Source organism: Rana temporaria, chromosome 6 (assembly GCF_905171775.1).
Source record: "Rana temporaria chromosome 6, aRanTem1.1, whole genome shotgun sequence".
Classification (NCBI taxonomy): domain Eukaryota; kingdom Metazoa; phylum Chordata; class Amphibia; order Anura; family Ranidae; genus Rana; species Rana temporaria.
The window spans coordinates 164,849,710-164,870,612 of record NC_053494.1 but is presented as its reverse complement, the minus strand read 5'-3'; the positions used below and the strand labels follow the sequence as shown (position 1 = coordinate 164,870,612).

Below are 20,903 nucleotides of genomic sequence, written 5' to 3'. Positions count from 1 at the left end.
GTTGGTGGCTTGATGTTCGGTCATGACTGGAGGATTTTTTTTTTTTTTTTTGCATGCATGCATTCATTCTCTGTTTAGGTTGCCCAGGCCCACCTGATGGCCGGGCCTGGTACAACAGGGCCAGTTGTACTGGCCTATCAGCTCCCCTCCTAATAGACCTTCATATTAGACTCTTCCAGAGAGCATAAACTCCATCAGTGCACAAAAGAACAACAAGAAATGCCAATCACTGAAGGGCAGACTTTTATTGCTTCATAAAAAGGCACGATGGACATGAAATGACCAAGTTTTGCCATTGTTCCATTGGTATTAAGGCCTGGCATCTCTTCTAAGTGAAGGCAATTACCAAGCCTCCCATAGATAAACAAAAAGTCAGAATAATGAAGATTTATTATGTTAAGAGTAGTTAGGAGCCTTTTTCTTACAAATGAAAACAGCATATCATCTCTGAAAATCAATGCTTCATTACATATTGCATGCCATTGAACTCTGAAGCTGTGTCAAAGAAAGAGTGCTTGTTAATGGAATGGAAATGTCACAGTGTTGCATATTCTAAGAAAGGCTCTTAAAAAATACCAAGAAATGTAGACATCGCTGGGAGTCACAAGTCAGAGTGTAAAGAAGATCACGGCTTGATATTACAATGGTTTATGCTTTGTGTCTAGAATATCCGACCAGAACAGGAACTGCTACTATATAGTTAGTTATTGGTTGATTTCCCCATCTAACACATCAAATCCAAGGCAAATCTTACTTGTGTGTGGCCAGCTTAAAGCATAACTCCAGTTTTGTTATGTTATGTGCAGGGGCGGACTGACAACTCATGAGGCCCTCAGGCAATAGGAGATTATGGGGCCCGGGCATTTTGGATTGAGCAGCCCAGGACATGCTAACCGGCACCTCTGGCAGAGAGCATGGAGGGAGGTGGAGAGCACAGGGAGGGTGGTGGAGGGCATGGGGGAAGGTGGAGAGCACAGGGAGGGCGGCGGAGAGCATGGGGGGAGGTGGAGAGCACAGGGAAGGCGGTGGAGAGCATGGGGGGTGGCGGAGAGCACTGGGGGGTTGCAGAGAGCACTGGGGGGGTGGCAGAGAGCACTGGGGGTGGCGGAGAGCACTGGGGGGGTGGCAGAGATCACTGGAGGGAGGTGGCAGAGATCACTGAAGGGAGGTGGAGATCACAGGGAGGCAAAGAGTATGGGTGGTGTAGGAGGAGCAGTGGGGGCGGCTGCATATAGAACAATCATTCTCTCCATCTTTCTGCTGCAGTATTGGAATGCCTGCTTTTACACTACCTTTCGCAGCCTCAGGCATTCCGATACTGCAGAAGGCAGATGGAGAAAATTATTGTTTTATATGCAGCCACCCCCACTGCTCCTCCTATCCAGATTACAGGAGGGGGGCTGCACTCACATTTTCTGCTATCCGGGCCAGCTTCAAGTTGTCAGCAGCAGGTGTTTGCTCTGGCTCCTCCCCCCTCGCAGTCACGCCCCTGACCGTGTAGAGGCCGAAGGCTTCTTATCTAGCTCCTCCTCCCTCTGTGTTTACGTCCCCCGGGCGGCCGCGGAGAGGCTAGATGAGCGGCGCGGGCTGAAAGAGCCTTGTGCCTGGCAACTAGGACTTGCACCCCCTCGGTGGCCGCGGCCCTCCGGGTGAATGCCCGGTTTGCCCGATGGCCAGTCTGGGCCTGCACGCACAGTATACACACACAGACACACAATATACACACACAGTATACATACACACACTGAGAAGGTACTGGAGATTCGGGGCAGCTATAATCTTGGGATTTTTAGACCAAAAGGATGTCGGCAAGGGACATTTCCGTGACAGATGTAAAAAAAACCACAGATTTTTACATACTGTCCTTGGTTTTACTGAGGCTGGCAACCATGATGGGGTCCCCTAGTGGCATGGGGCCCTCAGGCAGTGCCCAAATGGTCAGTCCGCCCCTGGTTATGTGTGATTTTTGCCAGAATTATTTAGAAATATTAGGCTTTTCAATTTTTTTCTCATACAAATGCACAACCTGTGCATGATAAAAAACATACAAAAACCAGCATTAATGGTCATACAGTGACATTAATACAAATGGCATATCTAGTAAACATACAGATAACAACCATTTGTCCCAGCAGCTATTGTCAGACAGCGTTTTTGCAGGCACAAGAAGTTCTTGTATTGATAACTGGTATGTTCAGTTGTTCTACAAGCAACTATACACTTAATGAGCATGATTACATACAATAAAACAGGCCAGGTACCGCTAGCCAGGGATTCCATTTTTATTTACAGAAGCAGTTTCTGTGCTAATAAATTAAATTTGTTTTTCCTGGACAATGACAATATTGACTTGGGTTTTCCACTCCACTATAATGGAGGTGGGGGGGACACAACCATATTTGTGCAATTAGCTTACGTTCTATCTAAAGTAGTCTAATGACATGGGTCACAGCCTGCTCAGATATACTGGAGTAATCATACATAAAAGTTTTGGTTCAAAATGCAATGCAAACTAGTAGGTAGAAGATATTAGGGTTACAATATCTCGCCAGTATCTGTGAAGTTTTGGACATCTCCAAATCATCCATATCATATGAATAAAGTCTTCTGGACCCCATCACATCTAGGGCATACTTGTCCAGGCATCCATCGGTGTCCTCACCTGACTCAATTCTTCAGTAAGCTACTGGGTGCTGGCACCGCCATCTTGAGTAAGGGAAACCAAAATGTGCCGCAGTCTCCTGGGACTTGTGACATGTTCCAGAAGGCTGTGGGGGAAAGGGGGTGAGGTAAACTTCCAGATCTGATTGTACTTGATTAGGGGTCAGTAAAGTAATATACATACAAACATACATAAACATACATACATACAATACATACATATACACATACACCCATATACACATACATGTTGGCTGCAAAACTATACTAGGAAACACTAGGGACACTAGAAATCTTCTTTGAAATCACTGGGGGACCTGGCACTAGGAACAATAGCTGTTGTTCCACTAATGCCTAAGGGAATGGGTCAAGCTTAAGTAAAAGGGTAGATAATCTGGATGGGCTGGGCATGTAGCTCATTGAATCAACAGTAGGTGGATAAACCACAAGTCTTGTGGGATAACAAGTAACAGCAGAACCTTACAAGTTAAAGCTATGGAACTAAGTGTACCAGCATGACTGCTGGCTTTTGGCAATAGAGATGACACATCAGCAGCAACGCTGTAAATATATGACAATAGGCATACAGTTGTGCTCATAAATTTACATACCCTGGCAGAATTTATGATTTCTTGGCCATTTTTCAGAGAATATGAACGATAACACAAAAACTTTTCTTTCACTCATGGTTAGTGTTTGGCTTAAGCCATTTATTATCAAGCAACTGCGTTAAATCATAATGGCAACAGAAACTACCCAAATTACCCTGATCAAAAGTTTACATACCCCAGTTCTTAATACTGTGTATTGCCCCTTTTAACATCAATGACAGCTTAAAGTCTTTTGTTGTATTTGTGGATGAGGCGCTTTATCTTCTCAGATGGTAAAGCTGCCCATTCCTCTTGGCAAAAAGCCTCCAATTCCTGTAAATTCTTGGGCTGTCTTACATGAACTGCATGTTTGAGATCTCCCCAGAGTGGCTCAATTATATTGAGGTCAGGAGACTGAGATGGCCACTCCAGAACCTTCACTTTATTCTGCTGTAGCCAATGATGGGTCGACTTGTGTTTTGGATCATTGTCATGTTGGAATGTCCCATGCACAGCTTCCTGGCTGATAATTGCAAATGTTCCTCCAGTATTTTTTGATAACATACTGCATTCATCTTGCTATCAATTTTGACCGAATTTCTTGTGCCTTTGTAACTCACAAACCCCCAAAACATCAGCAATCCACCTCCGTGTTTCACAGTAGGAATGGTGTACCTTTTCATCATAGGCCCTGTTGACTCCTCTCCAAATGTAGCGTTTATGGCTGTAGCCAAAAATCTCAATTTTGGTCTCATCACTCCAAATATCTTTGTGCCAGAAGGTCTTGTCTCTGTGCTGTTTGGTGTCATGTAAGCGGGATACTTTGACATTTGTGTAGTAATGGCTTTCTTTTGGCGACTCAACCATGCACCCCATTTTTCTTCAAGTGCCTCCTTATTGTGCATCTTGAAACCTGCATCTTGAGTCCTGTATTTCACCTGAAGTCATTTGTGGGTTTTTCTTTGCATCCCGATCAATTTTCCTGGCAGTTGTGGCTGAAATTTTAATTGGTCTACTTGACCTTGGTGTGGTTTTAACAGAACCCCTCATTTTCCACTTCTTGATTAGTGTTTGAACACTGCTGATTGGCATTCTCAATTCCTTGGATATCTTTTTATATCCCTTTCCTGTTTTATATAGTTCAACTACCTTTTCCCGCAGATCCTTTAACCACTTGCCGACCACCACATTTAGGTCGGCAGAATGGCATGGACAGGCAAATAGATGTATATATAGGTCCCTTTAAATTGGCAGCCGTGTGGGAGCGTGCGCCGCCGTCGGCAAATTCCGTGACCGTGCCTGCGGGACCCGCGGACTCGATGTCCGCCAGTGTCCCGCGATCATGTCATGGAGCTGCAGAACAGTGGGATGTCTGTGTAAACAAGGCATCTCCCTGTTCTGCCTAGCGACAAAACAATGATCTTCTGCTCCCTGTCATCAGGATGAATTAAAGCGAAGACTGGGAGTCAGGCCTTCTCATCAAACATCAGTGCCTGATCCCACAAATGCGCTTCTGGAAGAATGGTCAAACATTCCCATAGACACACTACTAAACCTTGTGGCCAGAAGAGTTGAAGCTGTTATAGCTGCAAAGGGTGGGCCAACTCAATATTGAACCCTACAGACTAAGACTGGGATGACATTAAAGATCATGTGCGTGTAAAGGAAGACGACCCAATACTTTTGGTAATATAGTGTATATACTGTATGCTAAATATACAACTGTGGTATTATTGGTGTCAATCCAATTCATTTATGTTTATGGTAACTTTTGCACAATTTTATGATACTAAGAGATGCAACCTTAACACACTGAAAGGCCTCTAGCTGTAAAATTGTGGAATAGACTTCCAGAAGAACTATTTCTAGCCAGCCCATTAGAGCTTTTTATATAAGATCCAAATAAATTTTCTAAATGCACAAAATATAACTGGATACTAACATTTATAGGTAATGAGACCAGGAGTAGTTGATCCAGGAAATATCTGGTTGCCTCTTTGGCGATCAGTAAGGATTTTTTCCTCCATTGGAGCAAATTAGATCATGCTTTATTTTTTTCTTCCTTTGGATCAACTGTGGGTGAAGGATTGTGTATAAAGATGTTTTTTATTGCTTTTATAGCACACTCTAGTGTGCTACTAGCATTAATGCAGGTAAACTGTAGTCTGGCTCAGGGCTAAACCTGAGCCATGGAATCTGTGTCAGGGTTTTTAGAGGTTAGGACTGGATGACTCTTCCAGGCAGCTCTCTGTTGCCTCCCCCCGGTTCTAGAATTTTGAAGAATATTCTAGAAAGTTTCTATTCTATTTGAATTCTAATTTATTCTAATCGAAATTCGAATTTTGGTAAACGGTTATCTTGTTATATATTTTCTATCCTATTATTTTTTTTTCTATTCTATTATTTTCTATTCAATTTCAAATGTATTTTATTCAAATTTCGGAAGATGGTTATATTCTTTCTATATAAAAGGAGAAAGTTATCCCGCTAAGGGAACCAAGATGTAGTGTCCCTGGGGATAACAAGAGGGCTACCAAGGCAGTGATGGGCAATTGTATAGATCAAAAATATTTATTTAAATAGTAATACAAATATACAAATTATCGGGATATGTGATATCGAGAATTACAAAATACAAGCTATGATTGCTCTAATTATATTCTTTCTATTCTATAGTTTTTTTCTATTCTAGTCGATTCTATTATATTATTTTCTATTCTATTCTATTATTTTCTATTCAATTCAAATTAATTCTATTAAAATTTGGGGAAATGGTTGTATTCTTTTTATTCTATTCTATTGTTTTTTAATTCTATTATTTTATTATCTTAAATACATTTTTTATCTTTAATCATTTTTAATACAGGTACATAATACAGCAGGCACACATCAGTAATATGAAATGTTGGGTTTAAATAGTCTTTAACCTTTCATATCTGTAGCACTGATCAAATACATAAATTGCACAAACACATCTCATAAAGCAGTCCTGCTGGAAATTTGGAACCCAGTGTATCTTGTAAAAACATTATAACTCCCTATTGATTCTTCACATAAACTTAAAAGCATTGCTTTGACAAGGGTCTCATTGTTCCAGCCACAGATTAGGCAGCTGAAGTACAAAGTCTACCCTGAGTGATAAGATCCTGTAGATCTGCAGTGCTTTGTAGTGCCGCTTCCTCACCTGCACCTTGTGACTTTTCACAAATAGCAAGCAAACAGTTACACCTTATTAATGATAAACAGAAAACTAACCATAGTAACCAGTCAATTTCAAACCTACACAAGAACAGTGAATTTGATTTGTTTTGGCAACTCCTTAATTTTTCAAAATTATAGGGGTACCTTAATTTTGCATGCAATGTGTTTTTCTGTGATGCATCTAGGTGCTAAATTTACTGGCATTGAGGAATTCCAAACCAGAAAGGCAAAGAAGTGATTGTTCACACCAACAAAATAAAGCATCAGACTTAAAGGGAAAAGTATCCAAGTAAGCTACAGTACCATTGTGCATGACCTAATCTCAAGCCTGGATTAAACCCCTAAAACCTTCTTGATGTAATGTCCATAATAATACATTCTGTCCACTTCAGCCCCAGAAGGATTTACCCTCTTCCTGACCGAGCCATTTTTTGCGATACGGCACTGCATCGCTTTAACTGACAATTGTGCGGTCGTGCGGTGATGTACCCAAACAAAATTGACGTCTCTTTTTCCTCACAAATATAATTTTCTTTTGGTGCTAATTGATCACCTCTGCGCTATAAACAAAAAAAGAGCGAAAATTAAGAAAAAAACAAAAATTTTTAATTTTTGCTATAATAAATATCCCCAAATAAAAAAAAACTACAGTAAAAGCTTGGTTTGAGTGTTTAAGAGTAACTTGGTTTGAGAGTGTTTTGCAAGACAAGCAAAATTTTTAAATACATTTTTACTTGATATACAAGCGATGTCTTGATATACAAGTACCATCATGTCACAACTGAGTATAAAAGAGAAGAGAGGCGCCTCTAAGTGTAGCAATATGGTTACATTTAATGAAGATACAACAATTAAGACACATATTGCTACACTAAGACCCCTTTCACACTGAAGCGTATTGCAGGCGCTATAGCCCTTAAAAATCTGTCCCCATTCACTCCAGTGTAAAAGCCTGAGGGGCTTTCACACTGGAGTGGTGCGCTAGCAGGACGGTAAAAAAAGTCCTGTTAGCCGCATCTTTGGAGCGGAGAAGAAGTGGTGTGTTTACCGATCCTCCTCCGCTGCTGCCCATTGAAATCACTGCTTCAGCAGTGCATTGTGGGCGACTTGAACCCTTTCTCGCCTGTTAGCGGGGGGTAAATGCACCCCGCTAGCAGCCGAAATGCACCGCAAATTGGCCCATAGCGGCGTTTTACCGCCGACGCTATGGGCGGTACAGTGTAAAAGGGTTCTTAGAGGCGCCTCCCTTCTCTTTTTTACCCTGCATGCTTCTGCTGGATTTTGCTTCTAATCCCCTTGTGGAGGCTTCCATTTGTGGATGGACATTTTATGGTTACACAACCTATCACATTGCTATAATCCTTTTATTTGGACTATAAACTGAAGGACCTATGAATAAATGGTTGTGGAACGAATTATTTGAGTTTGCAATATTTCTTATGGGGAAATTTGCTTTGATATACAAGTGCTTTGGATTACAAGCATGTTTCTGGAACGAATTATGCTTGCAATCCAAGGTTTTACTGTAATTTCTTCCTTAGTTTAAGCAGATATATATTCTTCTACATATTTTTGGCAAAAAAATCGCAATAAGCGTATATTGATTGGTTTGTGCAAAAGTTATAGCGTAAAGTAGACGTTGAATATGACAACCCCTTGGCATACTTACAATTATTTTCTGACCAATGATATTATTGAAAAAATAGTTACTGAGACAAACCAATACAAAGAGCAACAATTAGTTACTCTGCATCCGAAGTTTCCAAGAAGCAGAAAGTAGGAACCAGTGACCCAGTGATGTGTTGTCGGCCTAGGGCGGCACTTTGCGGGGTGGCAAAAAAACAGCCCCCTGCACGAGAAAACCCCCCCGGCCGCCTCTCGCACATATGCAGCCCACAGCGGCCAGCTTGCTGTAGCGGCGCCGGCACTTGAAAATATAAGCAACTAACAGTATATGGGTGTGCATGGCCTGGGGGGGCAACTCGCGCCCCCATAATCGTCCGGGGACTGGCTGCGTGTAATGTGACTAGCGGAGGTGGAGCCCTATGCTCCACCTTCCCTCCTCCGCACGGCTTTCCTTCACTGAATCTTCTCCTCTGCACGGGGCGGGGTACGGCTGTGACGTCATGAGGAGGAGGAGGGGAGAGAGAGAGAGGAGCACAAAGGAAATCCCCAGGACAGCAGGTAAAATGTAATAAATTATATCACTAATACTTTTGTAATGTGAGTGTGTCAATAACATAAAAAGTGCTCATTATGGAGATTAATATAGCGATCATGATATTCTAATAAATGATCCATGCTACAAACTCATTAAACAGTCCACATTTAGTTATAGTTCATGTACTGCAAACTTTGCAGTACATGAACTTTCACTGCATGTGGACTGTTATTGACTTTGCATTGATTTCAGCATGCATGGAGCACTTTATTGCAATATCATGATCTGCATATTAATTAACTTTAACTTTTCACTCTCTCCAGCCACCCCCCCTATATGAATAATGGATAGATTCATGCATTGCATGAATCTATCCATGGCCACTGCCGCCAGCCCCTATTCAGGTGTCCAGCCCCTTTTCGGACACTGGGTGCCTGAATTACAGCGTCGAGGGGGGGATGTTGGGGTTTTGAAGCACCTGATTAGAGCCATAGGCTCTAATAGGCTTCAAAAAAGGAAGCGCAGGTGTGTTACCCGTCACCTGATTGGCTAAAACGTCAGGTGCTGTGATTGAGCGGGCAGAGGATCACAGTGTTAAATTTTGATGGGCACAGTGGCAGCATTTGATGGGGCACAGTGGTGGCATTTGATGGGGCACAGTGGTGGTATTTGATGGGCACAGTGGCAGTATTTGATGGGCACAGTGGCGGTATTTGATAGGGCACAGTGGCTGCGTTTGATGGGCACGGTGGCTGCATTTGATAGGGGACAGTGGCTGCAATTTATGGGCACAGTGGCTGCATTTGATGACACAGTGGCTGCAATTGATGTTTTTTAATACTGTAGCTGCTGACTTTTAATATTAGGACACTTACCTGTCCAGGGAGCCCACAATGTTGATACCTCAGCCGATTTTCGGATTGGCTCTTGGGTTTTGCCACCGTCATTCATGGTAAGAGAAACTGGACGGTTCCCTACCGCACATGTACGAAGCGTGTTGCGCTTTCTGAATAGCCCATGGAGGAAGAAGGAGGGAGGCCAAACTTCTGAGGGGCAGTGCAGTATCCCGGATCTGGGGAAGGGTCCCTGTCAAAAACAGGTACCCCCCTGAAAGGTGCCAAATGAGTCTAAAGAGGAAGTGGTGTGGTTTACAGATGATAGGGTGGGTCTTAGACAGGAAGGGGTGTGGCCTTGGCAGGAAAGGGTGGGTCATATTTGAAATGGGGGGGTGCATGAGTTTAGTCAGGCCTAGGGCAGCACAAAACCTAAATACACCACTGCAGTGATCAAAGATGACATTTGGAAATTTCTGGGCCTAATAATACTTCAGGGAGTGGTGGGGAAACCCCTGCAGAAGTGGTATTGGGCAAATAATAAATTACTCGCCACTCCATTCTATGGCACAGTCATGCCAGAGTACAGATTTTCTCTGATTATTCAATTTTTACACTTCAAAAACAACAAAGAATTTGATGAAACTACTCACCCTGCACCAAAACTAAAAGCAATTTGGGAAGAATCTCAAATGATGCTTAAGAATTTCAAACTGAGCTATGTGCCATAAAGAGATATCAGCATAGATGAAAGCCTAATGGCCTACAAGGGAATGCTCAGCTGGGTACAATACATTGCATCGAAGAGAGCCTGATTTAGCGTAAAATTCTACATCCTATGCGAATCGTCAACTGGCTACATTTGGAATTCAGTCATATACACTGGTCGCATAGATATGTGAGGAAAAGGGGGTAGGGATACAGAGGACGCTGAAAGAGAGGGACACAGAGATGTCCTGGGAGTGCAGATGTGGAAGAGGAGATGGGGTGGAGGGTAGTGTGCAAAGGGGTCTTGAGGGGTACACAGGCTTGCTGGAGTTTTGGACAGGGAAGGGGGGTGCTGGGGTATGGAGGTACAGAAGTGTGGAGGTACAGTGCTATTCTGTGAGATGGGTATGGATGTGTGCTACTGTATTACCTGGTGGGGAAGCGGGGGGGTATATTTCATCACTTGGTGGGGGGGAAGTGGGGGTCACTTGTCATTACCTGGGGGGAGGAGGGGGTAATGTGTCATCACCTGGTGGGGGAGGGGGGGGTCATCTGTCATTACCTGGTGGGGGAAGTTGGGGTCACTTGTCATTAACTGGGGGAGGTGGGGGTCATGTGTCATCACCTGGTGGGGGAGGGGGGTAATCTATGATTACCTGGTGGAGGGAAGGGGGAGTCACTTTTTATTACCTGATGGGGAGGTGGGGTCATCTGTCATTACCTGGTGGAGGGAAGGGGGGTCATCTGTCATTACCTGGTAGAGGAAAGGGGGAAGTCATTACCTGGTGGAGGGTCATTAATCATTACCTGGAGGGGGGTAGTAATCTGTCTTTACAAAAGGAAAGGGTCATCTCTGATTATCTGAAGTGGGGGTTCCTAAAGGAGGGGTCATATGTTATTACCAGACGAAGGAGGGAGGGCATGTGTCATTACCAGTAAGGGGGGGTGTCACCTTTCCCCATTGTTCTGCACCTCCAAATCACTGCAGCCTGGCCTTGAAAGAGGTAACTGGGTGCAGTTTAGCATAAAAGAAAGGTGTGATATTAGGTGCTTTTCCGTCTGTATTGGGTTCTGACACGCATTGCCCATGCCAATCCTTCCTTCAGTGATCACTGTTTCCGGGGCTGTGGCCATAGATGTGATGTAGAGTATATACATGGTGGACTTGCCCTAGATTAGCTAGTTACTGGTCCTGTGTATTTGGCCTCTTATTTATTTTGTTTCACCTCCCTATACCAAAAGAAGCCAAGTTTGCCTTACTGCATTAAATATATAAATGTCCCTCGCGCTACAGGAATGAATGTGAACCCCTAAAACTCATAAACGTGATGAAAAATGCAGCAAAACCTATTAGTGTTTACAGTACACAAAAAATACAAAATGAAAATAAAGTGATTCGTCCCCAGACAAAGTCACATGGGGTGATGAAACGCGTAGGGAGTGGCCAGAGGCGGAAAGATCACGGAAGTGACGCGAGGAGGCGCTGAGAATGCTGTGCTTTTCATTTATTTGCTTGTTTTTACCTCTTTTATGTAAGGGTCCACCTGTATGTTTAATAATCACTTCTATTTTACTCACCTTATACTACACCATTGGAGGCTTTCTTCTTTTTTCCCTCTTTTCCCTACTGAGTGTGACAGGTTCACCAGGTGGAGGATTGTCACTGTGCAAGAGGTTCTGTATTAACTGGGAGAAGCGCCAATGGTGTTCCAATGATCATAATTTAAGAAAACTGTCTTCATTATTCTGGGTCTTAGAGGCAAACTACTTTTATATTGGAGGTGAGAGTCTAGAGAGCCCGGATTTTCGGGACATCAAGATTACGTTGCATTGCATGGGGGCCACTGTGATCATATAGAATCTGGTGTGTTTTTCTGGATTATTGGACACTTTATTAGCACAGCAGCTTTTGTGGGATTTAAGATTGCCTATCAAATGATTTTTGGACACTTTTATTTTATACAAATTTGCACTTTATTCCTTATTTATCTCTTTATCCACCTAGTGGACATTGAGGGTATCTTTAGCCATGTTATTGGACTTTTGCGCAAGATCACTTTTTCACATATTTTCATTATGTCTTACTGCATTGTCAAATCCCGGGCCTATTGGCCCATCAGTGGAAGCTCGCTTCTTACTTATCTTTGTCAGCCAAAAGAACAATTGCCCAAGCCTGGAAAAAACGATTTGTTCCCTTTCAGGAGGTGAGAGATTGCATGACCGCGATGATGCTTAACGAACATGTGTCCAGCATCCGCAATGACTCCTATGCTAAGTTCCTTAAAGTTTGGGAACCATGGCTGTCATATGCTTTTCCCACTCTCCCCCAGCCAGCTTATGTCGCCTATGACGGACAGTCCCGATACTCCCAAGTCCCTACCATTCCCCCTTCTCTCGATCCCTAACCCTCTGGTCTTCCTTTCCTGCTTTTCTTGGCCTTCCTTGGCTCCTTTCCTGTCAGGTGCGCACTCCCACCTTTCTGCTTCACTTTCTCCAGAGTTCCAGTTTGCCTCTCTCCTCAGACCTGTATAGGCTGTATATGGCCCCACTGTATGGGTATTGGGGGAACTAGGGGATTCTCCACTGGTTTGGAGAACTTTCTCAGGACCCCTGGTGGCCTAATTAAACAGGCCTATCCTTGTTAAACGCGAATTAAAATTATTGAAAGGTGTGATATCCCCAGTGGTAGACTCTCTGATCAGCCCACTGCTCAGCCCAGTAGAGTACCCTCCTCCCACCTGCTCATCCCTGCTTGTGCATACACAGTGGGGGCAGGAAGTCTACACTCTTAGCTGCTGGGTGAAAGCGGTGGGACTGTCTATGAATCTGAAAGTCAGAGGGTTAGTCCAGCCCAGGCCGAGTGTGGCCTACCTGCCCCCAATGTGTATGCACAAGCAGCCGGCAGCAGGGGAGAGACAGCCATCATACAGCTACCATAGCTTGGTGCATAGTAGAAGCAGTGGATGGTAGTGGGGGCCACAGGTCAACTTTTGCAACGGGCCCACATGCTTCAAGCTATGCCTCTGTCTACTAGACTCTTGTTTGGACAGATTTAAGTGAGTTATTCCTAAGAACTACAGGCCTATAATATAAAACAACAAATTAAACAAAGTACTGCTTTGACATTCAAAAATACTGACATATTCAGACCGCCAGGGAGGTTAAACAAGAGATCTAATTGGATTAAACTTTGCTCCTGTATCAATAAAACAAATGTATTATAGTTAACATTTCAGCTGTGCAGTGCTGCTAGCTACCCTCTCATACTATCAAACCAGCAACCCCCCCCCCCCCCATTTTGTTTTCTTATTGCAATCATTTACATAGTCAATTTGGATGATCTTTTCTAAGGTATCTTATGATTTATTTTTTCAAATTTTGCTGTAACCACGCCTGCTACTTGTCTTCCACCATCCTTGAAAGATGTCCATGTTAGTTAACCTGCTATATGAATAAGTTTATGCTAAATTTATTATGAAGCAAATTCATAAAGAAGGATTATGTTGTACATATAAAAAAATGAATGCAATTTCAGAAAAAAAAAAAAAAACATACAGCTTTCCTGTGGCATTAAAAAAACAAATTGCCACTTTAAAATTTTGTGTCTGCACTTACATTTTCATTTACATGATTTTTTTTTGTTTAAATCAGTATAATTTTCCACACAATTACAGTACAGATAATCTTTAGTGCATTTTAGACAGATCCATTTTAAGATGTGGAATTCAATGAATCACTTTTGCAAATATTGTCTAAAACCACAGTGCAGACAACGAGAAAGTAAGATAAATTCTAGATTATTTGAAAGTCATTATCTGCAATAAAAATAGTGCTCATTTAAAATCAATTTCAATAAAACATGTGGAACTGAACTGTGAGTATATGAAAAGAGGCAAAAAGCAACAAACTGCAGTTAAATTTCTTTTTTAGCCAAAAATAAATAAATGAATCCATTGAACCTTTGAATATATTGACAGCATTAGGTTGATTTACTAAAAGCAAATAAACTGTCTACTTTGCAAAATAATTTGTCCCAGAGCTTAGTGAATGAGTAGAGGCTCTGCTGACTTCTATCATCCAATCGTGTAAGAAAAAAATGCTGTTTTTTATTTTCCGTGCATGTTATCTGTAATTTTTGCATAGTGCAACTTCACCACATTCACCAAACTCTGGGGCAACAGTGAACAGCCTATTTACTTTTTAGTAAAGCAACCTCAATATCTGAGTTTCCATTACTCTTCGATGTGCAACATATCACCCTGGCTGTAATATGTTTACTCTAAACTATATTAATGCTGTTTAAGCATCAGATCAGCAGAAATAATTTTTTTAAACCGTGAGATGTATTTTATTAAAGCGGAGCTCCACCCCCCCCCCCCAAAAAAAAAAACTAAAACATTTAACGTTAGCAGCTACAAATACTGTAGCTGCTAACTTTTGCTATTAGGACACTTACTAGAGATCCCGCAATGTCGGCACCCCAGCTGATTTTTCAATCAGCTCTCAGGTGCTGCCGCTGCCATTCCTTGCAAGGGAAACTAGCAGTGAAGCCTTGAGGCTTCACAGCCGGTTCCCTACTGCGCATGCACAATGTTTTGCTGCACCTTTTGAATGACCCTTTGGCGGTGGAAAGAGGAGGGGGCCAAACTTCTGTGGGAGCTCGCCACAGCAAGGTCTCCCAGAAATGGGGATGACTACCTGTCAAAACATATTTAAGGATTGACCAAGTCAAAGATTTTGCGGACTTTGTAGGCTCAGAATGAGAGGGAGAATCAGTAAAAAAGTATACATTTTATTACAACATAGTTAAAAAACATATAAACAACATACAAACAACACCCTGTTTGGACTCCCTGCATAACCCTAAAAACCTGGCTGATCCTGCCTGGTTCTGCCCTCCCCCTGTAAACTGACCATGATTTATCATGGCTGCTCAGCCCTGACACTGTCGTCAGTTTACGTGCTTCTGTCATCCGCAACCCTGCTCTGTCTTTCTCTGTCCTCCTCTCCCCCCTCCCTCCCCGCCTGTCAGCTTGAGAAACTGCCCGCCCCTCCCCTCCTGCGGCTTTAAAAACTATAATCAATTCATCCCATCCCCTCTGTTATATAACATATGTGTCCCAGTGTCTGATCTATATAAAAAAGATGCAGATTTGTACCTTATATCAGAGCGTCTCCCAGTGCTCACGTGACTGCTCGGCTCTCTCTCCTCCCTCCTCCCTGGCTGATGCCAGTGGGAGTTCTCAACCCCGCCCGATATAGCTGTCAGCTGGGGAGAGGAGAGAGCCCAGGAGTCATGTGAGCACTGGGAGATGCTCCGATATAAGTTACAAATTGCAATCTTTTTTATATAGATCAGACACTGGGACACATATTGTTATATACAAAAGGGGATGGGATCAATAGATTATAGTGACTTAACAACTACTTTAATAATTATAACTGTATTTCTTTAATTTGGTATTATTTTATTGTTTCCTTAAATAATAACAAAACACAGTTGTAAAGCTTTTAAATTAGAATTTCATAACCATTTCAGTCTTTACTAAATACACCTCCTGTTTGGGCTCTGGACCACATGGTTGCCATTATTTATTATGTATTTTATATACATGCTGGATCCACCCATTTTTTTTTTTATTATTATTATTATTATTAGAGATCTCTTATGTTGTTTGAGAGCATAGTGAATGCAAGTTCTGCTGCAGCTCACAGACTAAGACAAAGAAAATGCACATAACTTGATATTATGTACATTTACTGGTAATGTTTGCACTGATCAGAGTTGTCTTTTAGTGTACAACTTAGTTTGATTACACTTTATTGGCCCTTTGGCTCTGTTGTCCCCAACTTACCACTGAGCCAAATTGTAGGTTGATGGGTAAGCCAGCTTCATCCACGTTTCAGGAACAGTATCGAAAAACAGAGCTGACTGTAGTTGCTCCATTTCGGAAGAGATTGCCAGTTCACCCTAACAAAAGAAAACATCAGCGAGCTATTTGCTTTTCAGATAGCAACTGTGATACGATGACATGATAAACGGTAAAGAGCGCTCTCTCTTTTTCCCAGAAATACACAGGGTGCCGAAAGTTGACGCCTGAACAATGCTCAACCCTCAGCTTTCAGCAGACACATAACTCATTTACTAAAAGGAATATTAAGCAGTAACAACACCTAGAGTATTTCAGATAAAGTCTCTTGTATGCTCAGGAGGAGTGCATAAATCAAAAGTGTTTTTCTGCATAATTATTTCTCAGCCCAGAAAGACTTCATGGTATAACATTATCAGTAAAATGGCATTTCATTTGATGAACAAATTGGTCCTGCTTTCTTTGAAATGTTCTTGAGACTGGGCCAATTGTTCGGTTTTGAGAAAACAAAAACACAAATAGCTTAATGTGTAAAACACAAACTTGCTTTAAGATTGAATTAAATGTTTTGCTTATAACGTGTTTGCTGTATTTTTTTAAATGTCAATTAAAAGATAATTGCACTTTTTTATAACAAAAAATGGCGCGGCACCCCTTTTCCTCATCAGATCTGTAAATTCAAGTACAGGACCCTGATGAAGTCACATCACCACTTCCTGGATAACCTGCCTAATATATTGTCCAGTGTAATGGCATCCTTGGAAATGGTAATTTCTTGTGAATATGCTGAGCTAGTCATAGAGAGAGAAAAGCCATCGTGGGCCCATGAGCCAAACTAGAAAAGGTGTGGTCTTTATTCAAGATGGCTGGGTCTAGCACTTGAGAAGGCAAAGAGAAGACACAGAGACCCCCCCCCCTCACATCCTTTTGCTTGGTTGTACTGCATCATCAGACACCAACTGCCTACAAGTGCTTCCACCCTTGATAAAGTGATAGGCAGGTTTACTGCTTTGACCAATTGTGTAATTTCCCTGGTTTACTACAGGAAATTAGAAGCTGCAGCTGGGTCCCCTGAGCATTTACTGAACCCTAGGCTCCTGCCTTGATTTCCTGTTGGATGATTTGGCTCTTAACGCAGGCAGGAGGATTGTCACATTTTCATGAACATGAAGTTACCTTATAAAGGGATGCAAAGGGCATCTAGGCCAGGATATGGGTGTTTGAAATTGTTTTTCAATTGTGCAGGTATTCTTTAGGTGGATCACTAATCTGTATAAAAGCTAAAAACTGGTGATTACCTTAAGACCAAGATCAAGTTCCTTTAGAGAACGTCTGATCTCATAAAGTAGAAGGTTCATCCTCTCACACTCCTGGAAGCAGACAAGGATATATGGGGAGCGTTCTGTCGTCTTGGAGGTTATATCAGGTATGTTGTATGCCTCAGGAAGTTTATCTAGAATATCATCCAAAAACGTTTTAACCTGAAAAAAATATTGTATAGTTGAATATCTCAATGCTGCCAATTTGTTTTCCTATAGGGTTAGAAAATATATTGTTATATTCATTTTTGTTCTTATTCAAAAATTTCAATAAAATATTTGGAATTAGAAAATATTCAATAACATTTTTAATCAATTAAATCAGTATCAAATGGCATATCTCATATCTGTCTTTGCCTTATACTAGTTAATTGTGCTGATATACAGTATGTGATATATGTGTAACCTTCCCTAAAACAACCTTTTCATTGGCTTAATATTAATAATATTGTAAATAATTCAATAGACCATAATCAGTGAACAATAACTGTACTTTAATCTCTTTGCAGGATGATTCCCTCACTTTTATTCTGTCTGTATATCTTTTACCAAATGATGTACCCTTAAAAAAATTGGAACACATAATAGCTCATGCAGAAGGGGCTGGCAGGGCAAACCACAGTGCACAGCAGTAAACACACAAAAGTGTTGGATGCCAGATGCAGCCATAGTCCTAAAAGACTGTTAATATTGCAGTTGCCACCTGCTGGACAGGTAAGTATTCTCAATTTCAAGGGTAGTACTAATTCACATTTCTCCCCTAGCAACAGGGTTGCTTTAAAGAAAAACTTTAACAAAAAGTCATCAAGAGGTAAAAAAAAAAAATCTCTGGCTCCTGGTGACTTGGTTTTCTGTGTACACCTCATAGCATGTGTGTTGCACTGTGCAGTGCACAGCCTGCCTCTATTCTAGACATGCAGAAAACAGGTGCAGAGACAGGTGCAGGTGACAATGTAACTCCTGCACGCATCAGTGGCCGCCCAATGGTTGAAAAGGAAAGCTATGAGACCCAGAAGAATCGGCAACAAAGATGGTGGTGGACAGGGGCACAGTTGAGCCAGGATTCTGAACCCGTCATCGCTGGAGGATGGCACAGAAGGAGATATGTGTGCGCTATGTGTGCGTTAAGATTTTGGCAAAAGCTCACCCCCATTAACAAGTTTACTTCCCCTTTAAAGAAAAAAAGACAGGTATACAACGTTTTTGTGTCTATGCAGATTTTTTTTAAACATTATTCAGGGAGTGCAGAATTATTAGGCAAGTTGTATTTTTGAGGATTAATTTTATTATTGAACAACAACTATGTTCTCAATGAACCCAAAAAAACTCATTAATATCAAAGCTGAATATTTTTGGAAGTAGTTTTTAGTTTGTTTTTAGTTTTAGCTATTTAGGGGGATATCTGTGTGTGCAGGTGACTATTACTGTGCATAATTATTAGGCAACTTAACAAAAAAAAAATATATACCCATTTCAATTATTTATTTTTACCAGTGAAACCAATATAACATCTCAACATTCACAAATATACATTTCTGACATTCAAAAACAAAACAAAAACAAATCAGTGACCAATATAGCCACCTTTCTTTGCATGGACACTCAAAAGCCTGACATCCATGGATTCTGTCAGTGTTTTGATCTGTTCACCATCAACATTGCGTGCAGCAGCAACCACAGCCTCCCAGACACTGTTCAGAGAGGTGTACTGTTTTCCCTCCTTGTAAATCTCACATTTGATGATGGACCACAGGTTCTCAATGGGGTTCAGATCAGGTGAACAAGGAGGCCATGTCATTAGTTTTTCTTCTTTTATACCCTTTCTTGCCAGCCACGATGTGGAGTACTTGGACGCGTGTGATGGAGCATTGTCCTGCATGAAAATCATGTTTTTCTTGAAGGATGCAGACTTCTTCCTGTACCACTGCTTGAAGAAGGTGTCTTCCAGAAACTGGCAGTAGGACTGGGAGTTGAGCTTGACTCCATCCTCAACCCGAAAAGGCCCCACAAGCTCATCTTTGATGATACCAGCCCAAACCAGTACTCCACCTCCACCTTGCTGGCGTCTGAGTCGGACTGGAGCTCTCTGCCCTTTACCAATCCAGCCACGGGCCCATCCATCTGGCCCATCAAGACTCACTCTCATTTCATCAGTCCATAAAACCTTAGAAAAATCATTCTTGAGATATTTCTTGGCCCAGTCTTGACGTTACAGCTTGTGTGTCTTGTTCAGTGGTGGTCGTCTTTCAGCCTTTCTTACCTTGGCCATGTCTCTGAGTATTGCACACCTTGTGCTTTTGGGCACTCCAGTGATGTTGCAGCTCTGAAATATGGCCAAACTGGTGGCAAGTGGCATCTTGGCAGCTGCACGCTTGACTTTTCTCAGTTCATGGGCAGTTATTTTGCGCCTTGGTTTTTCCACACGCTTCTTGCCACCCTGTTGACTATTTTGAATGAAACGCTTGATTGTTCTATGATCACGCTTCAGAAGCTTTGCAATTTTAAGAGTGCTGCATCCCTCTGCAAGATATCTCACTATTTTTGACTTTTCTGAGCCTGTCAAGTCCTTCTTTTGACCCATTTTGCCAAAGGAAAGGAAGTTGCCTAATAATTATGCACACCTGATATAGGGTGTTGATGTCATTAGACCACACCCCTTCTCATTACAGAGATGCACATCACCTAATATGCTTAATTGGTAGTAGGCTTTCGAGCCTATACAGCTTGGAGTAAGACAACATGCATAAAGAGGATGATGTGGTCAAAATACTCATTTGTCTAATAATTCTGCACTCCCTGTATAGTTGTTTGTTTGTGCCTGTATACACACATAATTGCATTTTAATGGATAGATAGTACTGTAGAACAGCAACACTTATAATGAGTGGAAACTGTAGGGGTCATCTGCAGGAATAGAAGAGGTTGGGACTCTGGGGAGGACAGATGAAGTAAACCTGGATGCGTATTAGTTTATTCTAGCACTTGAATTCCCTGGTGGGATCAGTAAAAACTGTGAGCTTTTTTATTTCTTACGTATAACAGCATCCTTTGTCACTAATACAGAATCTTAAGGTATTACAAATATATGAATAAAACTGAGTCTGAGTACAGTCAATTTAGCACCCTGACTGAGGAATTTACAAAGGGAACACATAGCATAGAGAATCATGTAAACAGGTTAATGAATTCTTCCACAGGAAAGACGTCCATCCTTATATCATAACCATTCTCCTCATTAAACTCTCCAATTTAATGACTTGTCTTTGATAAGTAAGGGTTTGAGATGATGTTATCCTTTGGGAGATTTATTATTCAGACATTCAAGTTTTACTGGCGTAAAATTTGGTGTAGTTTAAAATGACTTGTAGGGATTTTTATTTTAACATTTTAAACTAGATGTGGGCCCCTGGTTCAGACTTGCATGCGTAGCAGGACAAGAGGTTCCACTCCATTTTCAATTGACAGAATGCTGGCAATGATTATTATCATGTTTTCTGTTAATAAAAAGTCATCTGTAACAAAAACTTTTTAAAATATAGAGAATGTGTGCTGTATTGATC

General features: G+C 41.7%; 1 protein-coding gene across 1 annotated transcript in view; it reads right to left on the bottom strand.

The window, feature by feature from the left end:
- Positions 1–20,903, bottom strand: part of LOC120944438 (dynein heavy chain 11, axonemal-like) — a 229,075-nt gene that overhangs the window by 15,656 nt on the left and 192,516 nt on the right. The window contains exons 25-26 of the mRNA XM_040358500.1: positions 17,323–17,505; positions 16,010–16,125 (exon numbers count right to left, since the gene is read on the bottom strand). Of these exons, the coding sequence (XP_040214434.1) occupies positions 16,010–16,125; positions 17,323–17,505 (299 nt within the window). The remainder of the gene's footprint in view (positions 1–16,009; positions 16,126–17,322; positions 17,506–20,903) is intronic.